Source organism: Pongo abelii, chromosome 9 (assembly GCF_028885655.2).
Source record: "Pongo abelii isolate AG06213 chromosome 9, NHGRI_mPonAbe1-v2.0_pri, whole genome shotgun sequence".
In the NCBI taxonomy this organism is placed as follows: Eukaryota; Metazoa; Chordata; class Mammalia; order Primates; family Hominidae; genus Pongo; species Pongo abelii.
In genome coordinates this window covers 133,470,012-133,491,086 of record NC_071994.2, presented here as the reverse complement: position 1 = coordinate 133,491,086, position 21,075 = coordinate 133,470,012, and the positions used below count along the sequence as shown (strand labels likewise).

The window sequence follows — 21,075 nt, the reverse complement described above, 5'->3', positions numbered from 1 at the left end:
TTTGCACACACACGTATGCACATACCACACATACACACATGCACACACACCACACATACATGCACACACACCACACATACATGCACACACACATGCGCGCATGCACACACACACCACATACACGCACATACATGCATGCACACACACGTGCACACACACGCCCACAACCATATACACACATACACACATACATGCACACACATACACACACGCCTCAAACCTGCAAAACTGATAAAAAGTGAAAAGCAATGTTTGGTCACAGGCACCTGACTTTGGGTCTGTACGCCCCTCAGGTGCTCCTGGGGAGGGAGAGGGCGTCTGGTGTAGCAGCCAGGTCATGTTCTTGTGGCACATTCTAATCCGTCTATTCCAGGACTGCACAATCCCCAATACACACACGCACGCGCACACCCCTACACACCCCTCTGCCCCCAGAATACCTGCGTACATGTGTATAGACAGACATGCCCACGTGTGGTAAATGGCCCGGCACAGTTGTCTCTGGGGCCAGTTGTGTCTCATGGGATAAAGTTCCACTTAGAGATGGCACCCACCTCGGCGCACGGGTCACCACTCTGTCCTCCTCAATCTCAAAAGCCATCTTTAGAGCCTGCCCTGAGAATGTGTCCTCCAGGCCCCAATGCCAGAGAGCCCCAGGTCCTGGCTACAGACTGGAGGTGGGGGCACTAAAGGGGCTGAAGGGCTGGCCAGGAAAGGCTTCAGGCTGGGGGCCTCTTCGATGCTCACCCTGAGCCAGGCACCGATTTCACTACCTGAAAGGTGACTGGGAAGCAGCAGAAGGCAGCCGCCAAGAACACACGGCCCCAGCCACCCCGCCCCACTCGTGAGCGCCCACGCCCGTGAACGGCGCAACATCGCCACCGTGTGGCCGTCGACCTGAACAACAGCTTCTCAGCCCCTGGGGTCCGTAGCTCTAGGTCTCTGGAGACCTCCAAACTGGGCCCAGGATTTTAAACTTTCCTTTCCCATAAAGTCCTTCCTAATCCAAATTTCACTATGATTCCTGCAGACTCTAGGTCTGAGTAGGACTCGCCATGGCTGCAATAAGCAGGACTCGGGTTAAACTTTCATTAAATTTACATGGTTATGATTCGTAGCTAAAACAATGGCGATACGAGGTAGTTTTTTAGGGGGATCAGAGAGTTGGATCATCTTGAGATCTCAGCAACGAAAACAGCTAGTCAGTAGAGGAAAACCTCTGCGGGGCTGCACTGAGCTTGTGGGAGCGCAGCAGCAGCCCTGCACTCTTCCCCTATGAGGCCAGCCTGCTGTGCAGGGGACCTGTGCACGGGGGCCCTCAGCCTGGCCCTCCCACCTCCTCCTCTAACCCTTCAGACCTCTGCTGTGGCCTTCACCTGGGTGAAGGAAAGCCTGGTCAGCACAGACCTACGCAGGCCTCTGGCCTCTCCCAGCCGCTGCAGGTCTAGACTGCCATCCTCAGCAAGGAGGAATGGCTATAGCCCGCTGGCATTCCCACCCTGTCAGCTCAGGCTCTTGGACCAGAGACTTCTGCCTTCGTGAGAGCTATCAGCACGAGGCCTGAGTGATGTGTCTGGCCTCTGGCGAGTTAGGGAGTCTCAGCCTGATCTTCTGATCCAGCCAGAAGTTACACAGGATTTGGCCCCATAATCTTTTTAAAGGCATTGACGATTGATTTTCCAGGGATCAAATGCTTCTCGACATTCAGGCAGGCTTCCAGGATCCCCCAAGGACCAAGGGTGTCATGCAAACCGCGGCTCTGGGCATCTGGTGGAGCACTTGGTGATGCTGCTGCTCCGTGGCACTTGGAATGGCATGACCCACTGCTAAAACGGTGCTCTCCAACATCACGGGGACGCTTCTTAGAGCACAGGCCACTGGCCCCACCCAGCGGGCCCCCCGGTTTCTGTTCAGGAGGTCTGGATGAAGCATGAGACTCTGCACCTATGAGTCCCAGGAGATCTCGATATTCCTGCCCAGGGACCTCCCGAGAGAAACACTGCCACAGATGACATGCCTTGTCCCACTCAGACCTCCCACAGAGAGTCCTGGAAAGGGTGGGATGACCCTGAAGGCTAGCCATCCGTGTTTTCACGTGCTCCCCGGGTGGGGATCTGACCTGGGGGAGTGAGCAGTCCAGAACACTGTCAAGCCACAGTGGAGCTGAGGGTGGTACAGTGGCATGGGCTGGGCTGGCCTCCCTGAATCCCCCTGCATGGGTGACCATGTCTACACCCGGCCAAGCCCCGGCTGCCGAGGCTCACGCACACTTAGGAACCAGACCATACACAGGCCTCGTGAAACCTCTCCATTTAACATAGACCATTCCCTCAGCACCTGTACTGGGCACTTCTGTCCGACGCGCTCAGGAGGGAATGACCACGTCAGGGCAGAAAAGGAATGACATTTACAATACGCACAGGAGTCCTTCAGCATCATCCTCATTCGACTTCCCACACCTTGGTTAGAACAGATGTTCTTTCCCTCCCCAGGGAGGAAAATGTGACAGATTCTCGCACAGGTTCCAGGCAACACTCCCTCCCTCAAAAAGGTAAAACACTCAGGCTAAAATGAAAGAGGCACTGCAAACCCCACCTCCCCCGAGAAGCCTTGCAGGGTTGCTCCAATCAGACTATATTTCCTCCTTTTTGTTTCCATAACTCATGGCAGGCAAAAAACCATTCATTGAACAAACACACATCAGCATGTTCTAGGACAAGCCTGAGCTGGGGACATAGCGGTGAGCCAAGGCTACCTTCTGCCCTGCTGACACTGGCCATGTCATTTCTCTCCCCAGGTCCTCTTCCCTGTCCAAAGCTCATGTGGCACATCAGCATACAAGAAGCCCTTAAATGTTCCCCCAAAAGCTCCCTAACCCTTCCCCAGATCGTTGACATTGTCCCCTTCAGGCCACCAAGCAAGAAGAGAGGGAATATTTTTAATTAATAAGTAAAAATCAAGGGAGGCTGGGGGTGGTGGCTCAGCATGATCCCAAGGCGGGAAGATGACTTGAGCCCAGGAGTTCAAGACCAGCCTGGGAAACATAGTGAGATCCTGTCTCTACCAAAAAAAAAAAAAAAAAAAAAAAACCAAAACAAAACAAAACAAAACTTAGCCAGGTGTGGTGGTGGGCACCTCTAGTCCCAGCTGCTCAGGAGGCTGAGACAGGAGGATAGCTTGAGCCCAGGAGACTGAGGCTGCAATGAACTGTGATCATGTCACTGCATTCCAGCCTAGGTGACAGAGCAAGACCCTGACTCAAAAAAAAAAAAAGAAAAAGAAAAAATCAAGAGGGATGGCACGGGAGGTGTGGGTGCCCTTGAGCCAGGCAGCACCCCTCCTCCAAGGCCTTGGGACCCATCTGCTCAGCCTTCACTGGACAGCCAGCCAAGTATTCATGCACAGCCTCACATCTGTCCCTGTGAGTGTGTGCGCTCACATGACCAGCTCCCCACCAAACACGAAGCCACGCTTCCGCCCATCGTCCTCTGACAAAGCTCCTCCCTCTCCTAGGTTGGACCCAAGCCTGGGCACCAGTGCACCCCCTCTCCACCATCCCCACACGTTCGTCTCCCCGCCTCGCCAACCCGCATTTCCCTCCTACCAGGGCACCAGGCCCCTGGTCTTGGAAGCTACAGGTCAGAGCAAAACCAGCCCGTTGCTGGCCTAGAGAAAGCAGCGGCACTGCGGGCCCCACCCAGCCTGACTCTGGGGTCTGTGCTGAGGGGAATGTACGTCCAATTTCTTGCAAATCGAGTAGGAAAAAGGAGGAAGGAGGGCGCAACTCCAGTAGGAAAAGAAACTTACTTAAAAAGAAATAAAATGTTTTACTCATTTACACAAATACACACACTGAAGTCCACCCTGGGAGCTGGTAAAACAATTTCAATCTCAGACCCGTCTGTTTTCCAGGGTCCTCTGAGCCTGGGCTTCCTGAAGAGCATGGCCCAAGGGCCCCACAGCCCAGATCCGGCAGCCCCACCACCTTCACTGAGGCGGCCCCGAAGCTCCGTTCCCGCTGCTCCTTAGAGACAGGGGAGGCAGATACGCAGAAACGCGCCTCGGCCCAGCTTGGGGCTGGCGGGAGAGGCTGTGTCTTCAAACCTTTGCCCTCAGTTGGATCAGTAGAACCACCAGTGTCCTCCTCTTCTACCTCCCAGCTCCACTTTGGAGGCTGAGGAAGCGAGAGGTTTTCTAGGCAGATTTGGAGCCCTGGAGATTGAGTTCACAGTGTATGTTCTGGGGGAGCTGGTGCAGTCAGCGGTCCAGTCTCCAGCCTGCAGGCATGCACACTGGGGTGGACGGTGGGTGGCCCCGCAGGTGTACACATTTGGGTGGCCCCGGCCCCTATACCCCAGTTTTCTCTTTGATCCAGTCCCGAAACAGAGGGAGCCTTGTGTACACGCCTGGCTTGTTCCTCTGAGCGCAGCCGTCTCCCCAGCTCACCACACCGGCCTGGAAGATCCGCCCATCCGCCTCCACGCTGGACAGGGGTCCCCCGGAATCACCCTGGGCGGAGACAAGCCCTGCCGTGAGTCCCCAGTCCCGCCTCTCCCGGGGCCCACCTGCCGCCCTCCTGCCCCGGGGGGCACCTGGCAGGAGTCCACGCCGCCGCTGAGGAAGCCCACGCACATCATGCGCGGCGTGATCTGCTGCGGCAGGAGGTTCTCGCAGGTGGTCTGGTTGATGACGCGGATCTCCCCCTTTTGCAGGATCAGCGCGCCAGTGCCTGGGGAGAGGGCAGGACGGGGCTGGGAGCCGGGCTGCTTCAGGGGCAGCGTCATTCGAGATGCTCCCCACGGGTCATTGGACTAGAAAACTCTGGAACAGCCCAGATGCCCGGGGCTGACAAACGGGTAATCCGCGTCTACTCAGTGGGCTCTGGCAATAGCAGCCACCTAGAGGAAGCAGGGGCATGCTGAGATCTGCCAGGCGAGTCGAGAGGGAACAGACGCCGTGGCAAGCAGGGGTGAGGGAACAAGAAGCAGAGAGGCGGAGGGAAGGCGCCGCAAACGCCCGCGGGGTTCTGTGAGGGCATTAGAGCTGTAAGTCCTGTTCGTTTCTTTCCTCTCCAAAGACTACAAATGTTCAGCATATGCTATAGGGTGGATTTTTTCAATCTAGCATTTGCCGACTAACGGCCTGCTTCCCTTCATACCCACCCCCTCACGTGCCTTAAGCACCACTGGGCTTAAGGTGTTGCTATCTTCATTATGCGGATGCACAAACAGGATCAGAGTTTAAGCAGCTCGCTCAAGGTCACTCAGGTAGTTAGGGGCAAAGCCAGCCTTCCATCCTGAGCCCGGGCTGCAAATCCCATGCCCCTTTTACTAAAGGCCTCCATTCCGCCCTGGACAGCCTCATTCTGCCAGGCAGAGGGAGACTGGGCAGCCCCCCGCCCCGAGACGGGACGCGCAGAGGAAACACGGCCTTGGAGGAAGGCCCCAGGCCCTCTGCGGAGCCCTGGGTCAGCCCGAAGCTTACCTGCATACTGGGTGTGTCCCCAGCCCGTGACCCAGATAGCCTTGCCGGCAGGGAAGACATGGGAGGCGTCCGGCAGGCAGATGGGCCGCACCATGGAGCTGTACTCCGCCGGTTTCTCCAGCTCCAGCAGCGCGATGTCATAGTCGAAGGTGAAGTCGTTGAAGAAGGGGTGGGAGATGATGCGCTTGAGCCGGCGCTCCTGCACCTCGGGGGCGCTGCGCTGGCTCTGGTCGTGCAAGCCCAGGAACGCCGTCCACTGCGTGGGGTCTGAGTACCTGGTAGGAAGAGCTGCTATGAGACTGCGCGGTCACTCGGGTCTGTGCACGCGGCCCCGCAGCCCCGCAGCCCCGCGCGTTCCCAGAGGATTCCGCATGGATGAGGCACAGCTGCTGCTAACAGAAGACGATAGGGCCGGCTCTTACTTGGTCTTGACCCTAAGCTGGAAACTACTAAGTGCCTCCAGCTGCAGTATGAAATCCCTCTTGAACTCTTTACCCCTCTCCGTGAATATATTTTTAATCTGATGACCAAAAATTAGTTATCTTATGAACCTGATCTTTCACAAGAGGAATAACAGAAAAATCAATCCAAATAATTTATTTTATTTATTTATTTATTTGTTTTTTGAGACGGAGTCTCGCTCTGTCACCCAGACTGGAGTGCGGTGGTGGCATGATCTCGGCTCACTGCAATCTCCACCTCCCAAGTTCAAGCGATTATCCTGCCTCAGCCTCTTGAGTAGCTGGGATTACAAGCGCGCACCACCACACCCAGCTAATTTTTGTATTTTTAGTAGAGACGGGATTTCACCATGTTGGTCAGGCTGGTCTCGAACTCTTGACCTTGTGATCCGCCCACCTCGGCCTCCCAAAGCACTGGGATTACAGGCGTGAGCCACCACGCCCAGCCCAAATAAATTTTTAATGCAGTGCTATTATAACCTAAGACCAAAATGAATTGAAAAATGTGTTGTATCTAAGTTTGTTGCTGGCTATGGAACAGATTTAGTGATTCAGAAGCTGTTCCACGTGCACTGCAGAGCCGGAGCCCACCTCACCGCGGGGAAAGGGAGGCACAGATGTGGAATGAGATCAGAGGTATCAGGAAAGGCTCATGATTTTTATTTTATTATTATTTTTTGAGACGGAGTCTCACTCTGTCACCCAGGCTGGAGTACAGAGGTGTGATCTCAGTTCACTGTAACCTGCACCTACCGAGTTCAAGAGATTCTCCTGCCTCAGCCTCCCGAGTAGCTAGGACTACAGGCATTTGCAGCCACACCTGGCTAATTTTTGTATTTTTAGTGGAAACGGGGTTTCGCCATGTTGGCCAAGCTGGTCTCAAACTCCTGACCTCAAACGACCGGCCCACCTTGGCCTCCCAAAGTGCTGGAGTTACAAGCATAAGCCACCGTGCCCACTGGCACACAATTCTTAAAAACTGGCCTAAAACCAATGCTGTCTCCAGCAGCACCCAGAACTTAAGTGTCTAAATATCCTTCTCTATTGAAAGGAACCAGGGCCTCTTGGAAAAACAGCTGATTTCAGATCTGGGGCTTAATGGAAAGCATAAAGCAACCTGGAACATTTTGTTTCTGCAGGAAGCAATCGAGCACTCAAACACCAATGTGGCCTGACAAAGCTGGCTAAAGTTAGAACAATAAGAACCCCGAAATAAATGGTGACAGGATGACACTACTACACAGGCGGAATAATAAAAAAAGGTGGGGTAATCCATCAGTCCACCCTGAGTCTAAAAAGTAATTTCAAAAGAATTTATAAAGGGAAAAGGAAAGCTATTCTTTACAGAGAAAAAGCAGCCCCTGGCTGGGCGTGGTGACTCACTCCTGTAATCCAAGCACTTTGGGAGGCCAAGGTGGGTGGATCACCTGAGGTTAGGAGTTCAAGACCAGCCTGGCCAGCATGGTGAAACCCCACCTCTACCAAAAACACAAAAATTAGCCGGGTGCCTGTAATCCCAGCTACTCGGGAGGCTGAGGCAGGAGAATTGCTTGAACCCAGGAGGCAGAGGTTGCAGTGAGCCAAGATTGCACCACTGAACTCCAGCCTGGGCAACGTAGTGAGACCCCACCTCAGAAAAAAAAAAAAGAAAAGAGAAGAGAAAGAGAAAGAAAGAAAGAGTGAGCAGCCCCAAATGCTGAAGAAACGGTACAATAAGGAACCACATTCGCACCTGCCACAGTAATAATCAACACATGTGAGAATCACCAGCGGACGCTGAGACGCCGGGTAAAATACAGCTGGAGAAGGAGACACTCACGCTGATTCAAAGAATCACCTGCGATGTATTCACGACCAATGGGGAAGCCCCTTTATGATGGCGAAACCTGCTGGGCGGCCAAGCCAGGTGCTCAGGCTCCTCTCCCCACCAGCCCCCTTCACAGGGGATCCTGCTCTCCCCGAGTAGGGTGCAGCACCGCCCGCGTGCTGCTTCCAAACTCAGCCATGAAAACACAGTCGGGAAAACCCAAATTGAGAGGCATCCTGTAAGATAACTGGCCCGAACTTTTCAAAAATGTCAATGCCATAAAAAAACAAAAAATAAAAGGCGTAGAGAAACTGTTCTTGATTCAAATAAGATTAAAGAAACCTAATGACTAAATACAAGGCATGACCCTTGACTGCATCCTAGGACTTTTTTTAAAAAGCTCCAAAGAAGGCCAGGCATGGTGGCTCACACCTGTAATCCCAGCACTTTGGGAGCCCCAGGCGAGAGGATCATAAGGTTGGGAGTTTGAGACCAGCCTGGCCAACATGGTGAAACCCCGTCTCTACTAAAAATACAAAAATTAGCCAGGTGTGGTGGCAGGGGCCTGCAATCCCAGCTACTCAGGAGACTGAGGCAAGAGAATCACCTGAACCTGGGAGGTGGAGGTTGCAGTGAGCTTAGATTGCGCCACTACACTCCAGACTAGGCGATAGAGTGCGTCTCAAAAAAAAAAAAAAACCTCTAAAGAAGAACATGATGGGCATCATTGGAGGACATTTATGACGCGTACGTCAGCTCGCAGCACAAAGCAATGCCGCTATTTCTCAGTGTGGGACAGCGTCCTTGTTCTTGGAGACACAGGCCGAGGCACCTGGTGGGAAGCCTCACAATGGCTGCCCCCAGTTGGGAAATGGTTCTGAAAAATACATGCGGGTGCAAACAGACAGAAAGCAAATATGATTAACTCAATCACTGAATGTAGATCAAAGGTATAAGAGTGTTCACTGTATGGCTGGGTGCGGTGGCTCACGCCTGTAATCCCAGCACTTTGGGAGGCCGAGGTGGGGAATCACGAGGTCAGGAGTTCGAGACCAGCCTGGCCAGTATGGTGAAACCCCATCTCCACTAAAAATAGAAAAATTTAGCCGGGCGTGGTGGCGCACAGCTGTAGTCCCAGCTACTCCAGAGGCTGAGGCAGGAGAATTGCTTGAAGCCGGGAGGCAGAGGTTGCAGTGAGCTGAGATTACGCTGCTGCACTCCAGCCTGGGGACAGAGCAAGACTCTGTCTCAAAAAAAAAAAAAGTGTTCACTGTACTAGTCCTTTTTTTCGTTCATTGTATTTACAACATTTTTGTATGTTTGAAAAATTTCAAAATAAAACATTGGAAAAATACATATTTAAAAATAGAAAATGTGCGTGACAAGAGAAAGGCATGAAGACCCGCTTCATTTTCCCTCACCTCTCAGGAGAGTCAAAAGGTTACTGAACCGCCCAGCCAGGGCACCTCCCCGACCCCGGAGCACCAAACCGAGCCTCTGCCTCCACATCTCTCCCCGTGCCCGTCCGAGCCCTGGTCCACTCTCACTGCCCCAGCGTCCATCACCTTCTGGCCTTTCTTTTTTTTTGAGATGGAGTCTTACTCTGTTGCCCAGGCTGGAGTGTAGTGGCGTGATCTTGGTTCACCACAACCTCCGCCTCCCAGGCTCAAGTGATCCTCCTGCCTCAGCCGCCCCCAAGTAGCTGGGAGTGCAGGTGCATGCCACCATGCTTGACTCATTTTTGTATTTTTAGTAGAAATGGGGTTCCACCATGTTGGTCAGGCTGGTCTCGAACTCCTGACCTCAGGTGATCCGCCTGCTTCGGCTTCCCAAGGTGCTGGGATTACAGGCATGAGCCACCGCGCCAGGCCCCCTTCTGGCCTTTCTTACAGCCACCTCCCCACGGAATGGCACACCTAGGCCAAAGCTCAGTTTTCCAACCTGGGCTATGCCCGATCTCGCTTCACTGTAATCTGTTGCCACCAGAAAATGACTTCCCAAAAGCTGCTTTTGTGAGATCATTTTCGTCCCATTCCACAGCCTAAAAGGATTCCCAAGAGTTGCCAGGTGAGGTCTTGTGACCCATCCAGGCCTTCTGCGTTCACCGTTAATCGACCTGACCTTTCTAACAGTTTCCCAGCCTGCTCACATCCAGCCACGTACTCAGCCCCCATCAACTCATTCACTCAACAATCCCTGGGCATCTGTGATGCGATCTATGACCCAGCCTTCAGGTTCCCAGTGTACATGGGGAGAGATATGAAAACCACCAATTACAGCGTGACAAGAAGGTCCCACAGAGGACTGGGTAGAAAGCTGTGGAAGAGGATGGGCTGGGAGTCCGGAAACGAAGTGAGTTATGAACCAAGCCTCGATATCACATAGGCTTGGCCACCTGCGGCCTGAAGGGGTGGAGAATGCCGCATGTTTAAAGAGAACAAAGGTGGCTGGGCGTGGTGGCTCACACCTGTAATCCCAGCACTTTCGGAGGCCGAAGCAGGCGGATCACCTGCGGTCAGGAGTTCAAGACCAGCCTGGCTAACATGGTGAAACTCCGTTTCTACTAAAAGTACAAAAAATTAGCCGGGCGTGGTGGCACATGCCTGTAATCCCAGCCACTCGGGAGGGTGAGGCAGGAGAATCGCTTGAACCCCGGAGGCAGAGGTTGCAGTGAGCTGAGATCGCGCCTTTGCACTCCAGCTTGGGCAACAAAAGTGAAACTTGGTCTCAAAAAAAAAAAAAAAAGAGCAAAGGCATGTTCAGGAAGCCCTCACATTGAGCATGGGGAAGGCGTGAGGACTGCACTGGAGACTGAGGCTGGACAGACGGGCAGGGGCCAGATAACGTGGCCATGTCGGTCATGAAGGAGTTCCTGCTTTATACTGCAAGCCGTGACAGGTGTTGAAGCAAGAGATTGGGGTGACCAGATTTTGGGAAGACCACTCTGGGCTCGAGTGGTGCAGACCAGAGTCCTGAGAGGGAAGGAAGTAGATGGGGAGGGTGCTGCAGCTGCCCAGGATACGGTGAGCTAGGACGAGCAAGGTGGTGGCAGCGCAAATAGAGAGTAGAGATGTTTCAGGAACACCCAGGAGGCGAGCATGTAGCTGAAAGGGTCTCATGGGACGGGGGAGAGGGGAGAGCCATCCTTGTCCCTCTAGCTCAATTCCCCGTGACCCCAGCACTCAGCATGGACATCCCCATCGGCTCTTTGCCCTGTGCCTGCAGGTTTCCACCTCCCTCCTCCAAGCCCGCCCTGTTCACCCGGCGACCTCAGCTCCAGACCCCGCTTTCATGAAGCCCTGTCTGCAAACCCAGCCAATTGGTAAGTCTGACAGTTTTTGATTCTATCAGCAGACTCAGCCTCTAATGTTTAAGGCATGCACGTCTACCAGCAGCTGAGAGACTGGTTGTGAAGATGCAGCCACTGATATCCCCCATGGTGACCCCAGGGGCTGGAGCGCAGTTGGAAATCGTTAGTGCTCAGGTAGAACTTCTGATGTCCCAAGCACTCTTCTCGATGCTGACACAGTAAGTTATTTTATCCCCGAAACAGCCCTGCGAGGTAGGGTCACCCTTTTTAGGATGAGGACTCAGGCACAGAGAGGGCAACTTGCCAAAGTTCATATAGCTAATACGCTGTAGGCCACAATTGGAACCTAGGCAGCCTGTGCATTTAACCGCAACGTGATGCCACCTCCCGGCAGTGCCCGATGAATGCATGATGACTTAGCCATGTGCTCAGGGCCCCTTGACACCAGGCCCCTGCACACCTCACACCTCCCTGCCTCTGCACACGACACTCCCTTTGTCTGGAAGGTCTGAGCCACCTGGTCCAGCTGACAAATACCCTCACCTTCAACCCTCAGTTCAGACACCCATGTTGAGTGTTCCCAATAGGCGCCCTCCCCAGTCTCTCAGGCATATGGGTTTAGAATTCTAAACTCCACATGCTGGGCCCGAGGGAGCCTGGACACAGCCCTGGCACAGCACTTACTGCACGTGTGTGTCATGTCTTGTCCCTGCCCTTACAAGTCTGTGACCCACAATCTTCAGGGACCAAGTCCTATTCATGTTGGTCTCTCTAGTGTCAATAGTAACCATGGGTGTTGAATATTAATTGCACTACTCGTTGGCAGAAGCAGGACTGATGATCAACACACGACGAAGGAAAAGGAAATGAGAAAGAAAGCAATGAAGCAAAGTAAAAGAGGAAGCAGTGCAGGACGGCAGGGGAGTTCTTAGTATGCACGCAGCCATTTCCTAGCTCCACCTGCTGACTGGGCCTGGACATGACACCATGGGGACAATGAACACACTAAGAAACCAGACCTTGGTTTCTAAATACCATCCCCAGTAAAGGACTCCTTGGAGAAATGACTGGTCCTAGGGCTGGGCTGGGGAAACACAAGATGAGCCTATTTTACCTGGTAGTGCCAGAAAGCAAGGACATGGCTCAAAAAAAAGAAAGAATGGGGCCTGTTAAAGAGGCACAGAAGCCAACCTCAAAGAGAAGTGGTCGGGCCAGGCATGGTGGCTCACATCTGTAAGGCCAGCACTTTGGGAGGCCAAGATGAGAGGATCGCTTCAGCCTAAGAGTTGGAGGCCAAGCTTAGCAATGTAGCAAGGCTCTGTCTCTACAAAAATTTCAAACTAGCTGGGCATGGTGGCATGTGCCTGTAGTCAGCTACTCGGGAGGCTGAGGCAGGAGGATTGCTCAAGCCCAGGAGTTCAAGACTGTAGCAAGCTATGATTTGCACCACTGAACTTCAGCCTGGGTGACACAGTGAGACTCTGACTCACACACACACACACACACACACGAAATTCTTAAATGAGCTCCCATTACTCCAAGAAAAAAAAAAATCATTCCTGCTCTGGGTGGAGTTGAGTGTGACAAAATGAGACAAGGGACAGCCTCAGGCTGCACAAAGCCACATGTGAAGCACCCAGCAAAGCTGGGGACCATGGAAATGGGTCCACTCCCCACAGGCTCTTGCTGTCCGTCTCCATCACCCACGCCCTGTGTATGGGTCTGAGCACACTCCATCTGTGCCACAGGCCTCCCTCCTGCTGTGAGCCCATCTCTCCTCCCTGCAAAGGGCAGCTGAGGGCTTGGGTCGCCTGCTCCTGGAGCTGCCTACCATGGAAAAGCACGCAGCCAGCAGAAAGCGCATCCCCTTCTCCCAAGGTTGGATTCTCCTGGAAGGCCCATGCCCCTGCGCCTGCCTCTTCAGAGCAAGCCAGGCCCTAACATTCCCTCCTTCAGCCAATGGCCAGACGCCTAGAGAGGCCAGGAGCTAAGACACAAATAGCGCAGCCTGGCATTGTGCCCCTGTTCCTGGGATGCCCACGTGACCCTTCCAGGCCTCTCATCTGTGTGTGTCTGAGGCCATGACATGCTGAGCACCTACTATGTGCCAGGCACAGCGCAAAGTGTCTCAAGTACAGCATTGTATTTAATTCTCACAACTCTAAGGGTGGGAACTGATACCGTCACTATCATCAGTGAAGAACCCAAGGCCTAGGAAGTTTGAATAACCTGCCCAGGGCCACCGGCAAGCCAGAACTGGAGCATGAATCCAAAGCTCACGTTGGCCAATCCGAGGAGTTGCGCAGTGCAGACTCACCGGAGACCACTCCTGTGCTCAAGTCTGGCTCTGCCACTTAACAGCTGTGCCACCTCAAGCAAACGTCCCTACTTCTCTGAACCTTACTTTCTGTAGTGAGGATACAATCGACCTGCCTTACTTGCTAGGGGGTTTTAGAAGAGGCAAAGAGACAGCACTTGGCTGAGAGTGGGCACCGAATACAGTGAGTTTTTATTATTACTGTTATTAAGCCCCGTCCTGGGATTTTCCATATCCATATGAAAATGGATATCCATATTCATATGAAAATTTTCCATATTTCAGTGTTTCTGAAATCCGCATTTGGTTTGGATGCTTGTCCCCTCCAAATCTCATGTTGAAATGGGATCCCCAGTGTTGGAGGTGGGATGTGGTGGGAGGTGTTTTGGTCACGGATCTCTCGTAAATGTTTTGGTGCCCTTCCCATGGTGATGGGTGAGTTCTGAGTTCACACGATACTGGCTGCTTAAGAGTCTGGGACCTCCTTCTGCTCTCTCTTGCTCCTGCTCTCGCCATGTGATGTGCCTCCTCCCCTTCACCTTCTGCCATGGATGGAAGCTCCCTGAGGCCCTCACCAGAAGCAGAGGCTGGTGCCACGCTTCCTATACAGCCTGCAGAACCATGGGCCAAATAAACTCTTTTCTTTATAAATGACCCAGTCTCAGGTATTTCTTTAGAGCAACTCAAGAATGGACTAACACATGTGGCCACCCCTCCAATGCCCTGCCTCAGTGCCAACCTATCCTGGCATGTCTCCCAGATGCAAAGGGGCCTATCGTATCCTGGCATGTCTCCCAGATGCAAGGAAGCTCCCTGCTGCCCACCCAGAGACCCACCTGAATCCTCTGTCATCGATGTAGCAGTGCGCGGCGGAGACAAGCCAGTTGGGAGAGATGAGGGAAGCACCGCAGATGTGGCCCTGGCCCAGAGCGTGCAGGCTCACCTGCCAGGGCCACTCGCCCTCATCCGCATCCGTGCCCCCAACAACACGAGCCTGTCTCGTGAATGACCGCAGCCCACAGTCTGCAGAGGGGGCAGAGAACCAGAGGACAGCAAGTCAAGGTGGGCACATTGAACCCCAAGGGGATATGCAGTGGGTGCCAGGAGACCCTGTTTGAGGAAGCCAGCTTTTGACATGCAAAGCACTGCTGGCATGGCCAGGGTGTGAGGGACCCCAAAAACTATCTTTGAGCTTCACAGACTCCCTTCCAGCATGCCCCTCCTTCTCCCAAATTCAAACCCTCATCTTCCCACCTCCCCCTCCCTCACAAATGCAGCGAGGGCCTCCAGAGGCTGGCTGGTCAGCTTCACTTTGATTTGGGTGTCATCTGCCTGATTTGACATAATTTGGGACCTCACAGGGGAGGGGGCGGCATGGAGCAGGGAGAAGCATCTTTGAATGCTGAAGGGCACAGCTCTCAGAGGGACGAATGAACTGCTGACGTGAGGTCACAGAACAGCTGTAGCTGTGCTCAAATCTAACCTGTGGCCAGCCAGCGCTTCTGAAACACGGAGACTGCAAATTAAAGTATGGGCAGGCAAGGGTGACACCCTGCCTTGGGCTTGGGTGAGCTGGGCCGCTCTTCTCCAGGCTACTGCTCCACAGTTGTGTCTACATAGCAGGGGCCAGCAACACACTGCAGCCACGACCTCGCCATGCTACAGAGGCGCTGAGATGCTGGCGGTACGGGCCTTTCTCCAAGACCAGAGCCAGCCCGTGGGGTGGTGCCTTCATGCCAACTGGCAAGGCTACTATTTCCTCCAGGACACACGCCCTCTCACCCAAGCACAGAGCTGCTAAGTGAGGTGCTGGCAGGATTGCACCTCCAGGTGCACCTTCTGGTGGGCACTTCACACAGTGAATGACCTGCACAACCATATTCGGATGCCCTGCTCACCACAGTCCTTCTCATCTGAGCCGTCGCTACAGTCCTCCTTCCCGTCACACTCAGGGTTGCCCTTGCTCAAGCAGAGCCCATTGAGGCAGCGGTAGGTGTGTTTGGTACAAGTGACGACGTTCACTGTTCAAGGAGGAGGACGAGGGAGGGGATCAATTCCTCTGCAGCATCCGACCAGAAGCCAGAAACCACCAATGGCGCTTCATGGCCCCTGCACCTTACCCCTCACCCAGGCCTGCCCCATCCACACCCACTGGCCTCCCACACTGCTACAGGTTCTCCACCTTCTGGAAAATTCTCCCCCAACCGGAGCCCTTTCTCATCACACTTAACACACAGGTGATTTGTGTTCATTAAACTTGGGGCGTCCTGCATGTGCGTGTGCTCAGGGCAGCCTCCTCCAGGGACGAGGCCCCCAGCAGGAATGTGGGTGGGGCGGGCCTCACCCTTGGCGCAGGAGACCTCGTCGGACCCGTCCCCACAGTCGTCCTTCCCATTGCACTGCTGGCTCTTCGAGAGGCACTTCCCATTAGAACACCTGAAGGTCTGGGCTGGACAACCTGCAGAGGCACCGGGACTCAGCCACCAGGAGCCACCGTGAGTCGCCCCGCCCACCTGCCCGCCCAGGCGGCCCCTCCCCAGCACTCACTGCACCCCTGCTCGTCGCTGTTGTCTCCGCAGTCGTTCACACTGTCGCACACCCAGAAGAGGGGCTTGCAGAACTTGTTCTTGCAGGTGAACTGGTGGCTGGCGTCGCAACCTGGAGCAGGGTAAGGGGAGGTCGGCCGTGAGGCCCTCATCACTCACTGCTTCCCCAGGATGCCCAGGCGATCAGAGCTACCTGGGGACCACTTTCCGATCTAAAGAGAGGCCCAGGTGGCCCTGCTGCACCAGCTACCAAGCTGACCTAGCACCTCCGAGACACCCCACCACCTGCCCCATAGGCCAACATCTCCATATGGCAGGGTGGGGAGGGGGGCCAGAGGTCTCTACACGGGGCCGAGAGCAAAAACTCCCACCACCTCCGGCCTTTCTGCCTCAGCAGCCAGCCAGCCTGCAGGGCCATGGGACGCGGGCAGGGCAGGGAAGGAGGGTGGGGAGACCCGGGCTCCCAGCCCGACTCACTGCAGTTGAGCTCATCGCTGTGGTCGGTGCAGTCGGCCCAGCCATCACAGCGCAACTCCTTCCGGATACACCGCCCCGTGCGGCACGTGAACTGCCCCGGGCACGCTGTGGGCACAAGCAGGCCTGAGGCCCCCAGCACCCACTCACCTCCCTCCGCTGGCTCCCGGCTCCCTCCCTCGGGCCAACCTCCCAGCCACAAACACACAGGAGCAGGGCGGGTGCTGTGGCCCAGGGCAGGGATTGCCCAGGCCCACCAAGCTGTGACAAAGGGGTTCCTGCACCTGCTGCTAGTGTGGGAAGAGGGCTGGCCACAGACCCCAACCTGGGCTGACAGGGTCCCTCCCCACCACTGAGGATCGAAGCCCAGGAAGCCCCAGGTGCCCTGCAGTGAGGCCGGCTGGTCGCAGGCCCTGCCCTGCCCTGTGTGCTGGGCTGCCTGGTGCCCCTGAGGGCCAGGCCCCGCCTGTGACGCTCAGCTGGTCCCCAATGCATGTGATGTGTCCTATCCAAATGTAGTGCAGCATCACGCACTTTCTTCACTCTAAACATTTTCCATATTTCAATGTTTCTGAAATCCAGAGGCATCTGACCACTTTGCAGATGACAAAGTTGTAAGGAGACCATTGTCACCGCCTCGGCACAGGTACACTTCAGTCACAGGTAAGTGTTTAGATCAAAGGTGTCGGTTCATCCAAGTGTACTTTTGGTGGTGAGCCAGGCCCTTGAATTTTACCTTAAATTCGGATTCCTAAGCATAGTTAAATGTCTTCCCAAGGTTATTCTACGACGCAGGGTTGAAATAAAAACATGTTGTATATGTGGAAGAACCACTGCTCATACAGCCAACGGTGCTTCCTAATGTGTCTCAAAATTACGCTGTGAATCCTAACGGTGCTAACAGGCCACAGAGGCAAGCACAGATGATCAAAGTCACGGTGAAGGTGGGCCTGAGGGACAGATGGCCGGGGGAGCTCAGATGAGGGGCGTCTCCAGCCGCAGGTACCTCATGCTGGGACTGCAACCCAGAGGGGCACGGTGTGTACCAGCGCTCACAGCCAGCCTGCTTTAATTAATGCATCAAAGGTAGCGTGTTTTCCTCCCAAAGCTACGGGAGGGGTGAGATGCTCTTACGTTCTCCAGCATTTTAGAATCAGCAAAGCATGATGCTAACGAGATGCAGGGTAGACAGAACATGCGGTGCAGGCCCCCGCCAGCCCTCCTGCCAACAATGTTCACTCACGGTCACTGGAGTCGTAGGAGAGGTATTCGGCTAAGAACCCGGTGTCAGTGTAGGACTGATCTGAGTGGAAGCGAACTGTGATCTTGTTGCTGTTGCTGGTGACAACGAACTGGGACCTCTCTCCGCAGTACCTGGAGCGGGGGTGGGGCACAAGGTGAGGAGGGACAGCTGGGAGCTGGGGGACTAGGGGTCTGGTGGGACCCCTCCCCCTGCAGCATGGGCCCGGCAGCCCCCATACCCCTGGGGACTCACTTCTCCCCATTGATCTCCACGTAGTCCTTGGGGCAGGTGCCCGTAGGCACGCCGGGCTCCAGCAGGTAGAAGAATTTGAAGCGCACCTTCACATGCTGGTTGTTGGGCACCTGAGGGAAGAGAGGCTGCTGGGAATGTGCGGCTTCCCTCCCGCCTCCCTGAACCTGAGGACGTCAAAGGGAGGCGGCGGCATGGACCAGGGACAGACGTATGCCTTCCATCACCAAGACAGGTTGGAAAGTTCTCAGTGTTTTTGTTTGTTTGTTGGCTTGTTTGTTTGTTTTTTGGGATGGAGTCTTGCTCTGTCGCCCAGGCTGGAGTGCAGTGGCAAGATCTCGGCTCACCGCAACCTCCGCCTCCCGGGTTCACGCCATTCTCCTGCCTCATCCTCCCGAGCAGCTGGGATTACAGGCACACACCACAACACCCAGATAATTTTTTTTGTATTTTTAGTAGAGATGGGGTTTCACCATGTTGGTCAGGCTGGTCTCAAACTCTTGACCTCAGGTGATCTGCCCGCCTCGGCCTCCCAAAGTGCTGGGATTACAGGCGCAAGCCACCACACCCAGCCTCTTTTCTTTTTTTTTGAGATGAAGTCTCACTCTGTCGCCCAGGCTGGAGTACAGTGGCAAGATCTCGGCTCACCACAACCTCCGGCTCCCGGGTTCAAGCTACTTTCCTGCCTCAGTCTCCCGAGCAGCTGGGATTACAGGCGCCCGCCACCACACCCGGCTAATTTTTGTATTTTTAGTAGAGACAGGGTTTCACCATGTTGCCCAGGCTGGTCTCGAACTCCTGACCTCATGATCCACCAGCCTTGGCCTCCCAAAGTGCTGGGATTACAGGCGTGAGCCACTGCGCCCGGACCTCCTGGCATTTTTAAAGAAAGGAAAGGGAGGCAGCTCTGGCTGGGATGGCGTGAGCAGCACAGACAGGCGACTCTCTTGTCTCACACGCCTTCTTTGATTTCTTCCTGACGGCACCTCTGAGACTCAGGCACTATCACCCTCACTTCACCTAGGGGCAAGCTGAGGCCCAGGGAGCTTCAGCAACTGCCCAGGTCGTTCCATCACCTGACAAGGAGCTAGGATAAGAGTCTGGGTCTGCCTGACACTGCAGGAAGACCTGACCCCACCCTGGGCCCTGAGACACATGGTCTCTTTGGGGTTTATTTGTTTTTGTTGTTTTTTGAGACAGGGTCTCACTGTTGCCCAGGCTGGAGTGCAATGGCACTGTCATAGTTTACCGTAGCCTTAAACTCCTGGGTTTAAGTGATCCTCCCACCTCGGCCTCCTGAGTAGCTGGGACTACAGGCGTGCACCACCATGCCTGGATAATTTTTGTACTTTTTTTGTAGAGATCAAGCCTCAGTATGTTACACAGGCTGGTCTTGAATTCCTGGCCTCAAGTGATCCTCCTGCCTTGGTCTCCCAAAGTGCTGAGATTACAGGTGTGAGTCACCACGTCTGGCTGCCTCTTTGGGGTTGATAAAGGATCTCCCCTTCCCTTTCTTCTGTCTTCCTCATTTGCCATCCACCTCTCTCTCTCACACACACACACACACGCACACACACATGCACACATATGCAAACACATGCACACACGTATGCACACATCCACACAGGGAGACATACACACGTGCACATACATGCTCACACACACACACGTTCACACACCCCATAGCTCCTACCTCAATGTTCCACGTGCAGTCAATGTTGGGTGGGTAGTGGCCTGGGTAGTAGGGGCTGTTGAATGTCCCCTGGGCTTTACGTAAGCGGCCTCCACAGCCTGAGAGGAAAGGTGGGAGAAAGCAAGAGGATCAGGAACCTGCCCGGCCAAGCAGGCAGGCGAGGGCTCTGCAGCCTGAGGCCTGGAGCTGCCTCCTGGACGCCTGGATGCTGCACAGCAAGTGCACAGCCAGGAAGGCCAGGTGCCAGGTGCCAAAGCTTCGGGAGGGCTCCTGACCCAGGCGGTCGGCCAGATAGATGCCTTTGGCTCAAGCTTCAGCCTCTGCTGCTGACCTAGGCCAGCTCGCCAACCACGGGGTCTAGCCTGTGGCCTCCTAAGCTCTGGTCACCCCCACTAAGGCCTTCCCCTTCTCCGCGGCCCGAGGGCAGTTCCGCCCTGCCCTGCCCTTCCTTACTGCCCATCTTAGGCAGCTGGAAGAAGGTGGCCTCGAAGCCGGGATGCCGCCGCTCGGTGTTGGTGATCAGTGTGATGAGCAGGACGTTCTGGGAGGAGTGGAAGGTCAGGTTGTAGGAGGGAGGGTAGGTGCCACACAACCTGTGGGGGTAGAGGGCGGGCATTAGGAAGAGCAGACAGAACCCAAGCTTCTCACACACCCAAAACAGGCTCCCAGGCAGAGGTGCCTGAGGACCCCAACCCTAACTCTGGTCCCATCCACAGAGGCCAAGAATGGAGTCAAAAAGACCTTCATTCAAGTAAGTCCCTCCCCCACACAATCTCTGATGGAAGGAGTTAGTGATAAACCGTTCACCTTTGTTTAAAAGAGCAACACCCAGCCGGGCGCGGTGGCTCACGCCTGTAATCCTAGCACTTTGGGAGGCCGAGGCGGGTGAATCACCTGAGGTCAGGAGTTCGAGACCAGCCTGGACAACCTGGTGAAATCCCGTCTCTACTAAAAATACAAAAATTAGCTGGGCGTCATGGTGCACACCTGTAATCCCAGCTACTCGGGAGGCTGAGGCAGGAGAATCGCTGGAACCCGGGAGGCGGATGTTGCAGTGAGCCGAGATCGCGCCACTGCACTCCAGCCTGGGCGACAGAGCGAGACTCTGTCTCAGAAAAAAAAAAAAAAAAGAGCAACACCCTAGACACAATACATGCCTAATAAACTGTGGGCTCAATCAGAACAACAGCAGTAGTAACAACCAACATTTATTAAGCACACGCCAAGGTCGGGCCTATAATCCCAGCCCGTTGGGAGGCCGAGGCAGGAGAATTGCTTGAGGCCAGGAGTTTCAGACCAGCCTGGGTAACACAGTGACACCTCATCTCCATAATCAAAAAAACTAGCTGGGCACGGTGGCGCTTGCCTGTAGTCCCAGCTACTCCGGGGCGAGGCCAGAGGATTGCTTGAGCCTCAGGAGTTCAAGGTTACAGTGAGCTATGATTGCGCCACTGCACACTCCAGCCTGGGTGACCAGGAGACTCAAAAAAA

General features: G+C 54.6%; 1 protein-coding gene across 1 annotated transcript in view; it reads right to left on the bottom strand.

The window, feature by feature from the left end:
* Positions 1–3,807: 3,807 nt before the first annotated feature.
* ST14 (ST14 transmembrane serine protease matriptase) overlaps positions 3,808–21,075 on the bottom strand; it is a 51,350-nt gene continuing 34,082 nt past the window's right edge. Inside the window, exons 8-19 of the mRNA XM_002822697.6 lie at positions 20,038–20,177; positions 19,585–19,682; positions 17,895–18,004; positions 17,643–17,773; positions 16,403–16,507; positions 15,927–16,037; positions 15,724–15,837; positions 15,278–15,400; positions 14,216–14,402; positions 5,485–5,759; positions 4,593–4,729; positions 3,808–4,509 (exon numbers count right to left, since the gene is read on the bottom strand). Coding sequence (XP_002822743.3) covers positions 4,348–4,509; positions 4,593–4,729; positions 5,485–5,759; positions 14,216–14,402; positions 15,278–15,400; positions 15,724–15,837; positions 15,927–16,037; positions 16,403–16,507; positions 17,643–17,773; positions 17,895–18,004; positions 19,585–19,682; positions 20,038–20,177 — 1,693 coding nt within the window. The 3' untranslated portion in view covers positions 3,808–4,347. The remainder of the gene's footprint in view (positions 4,510–4,592; positions 4,730–5,484; positions 5,760–14,215; positions 14,403–15,277; positions 15,401–15,723; positions 15,838–15,926; positions 16,038–16,402; positions 16,508–17,642; positions 17,774–17,894; positions 18,005–19,584; positions 19,683–20,037; positions 20,178–21,075) is intronic.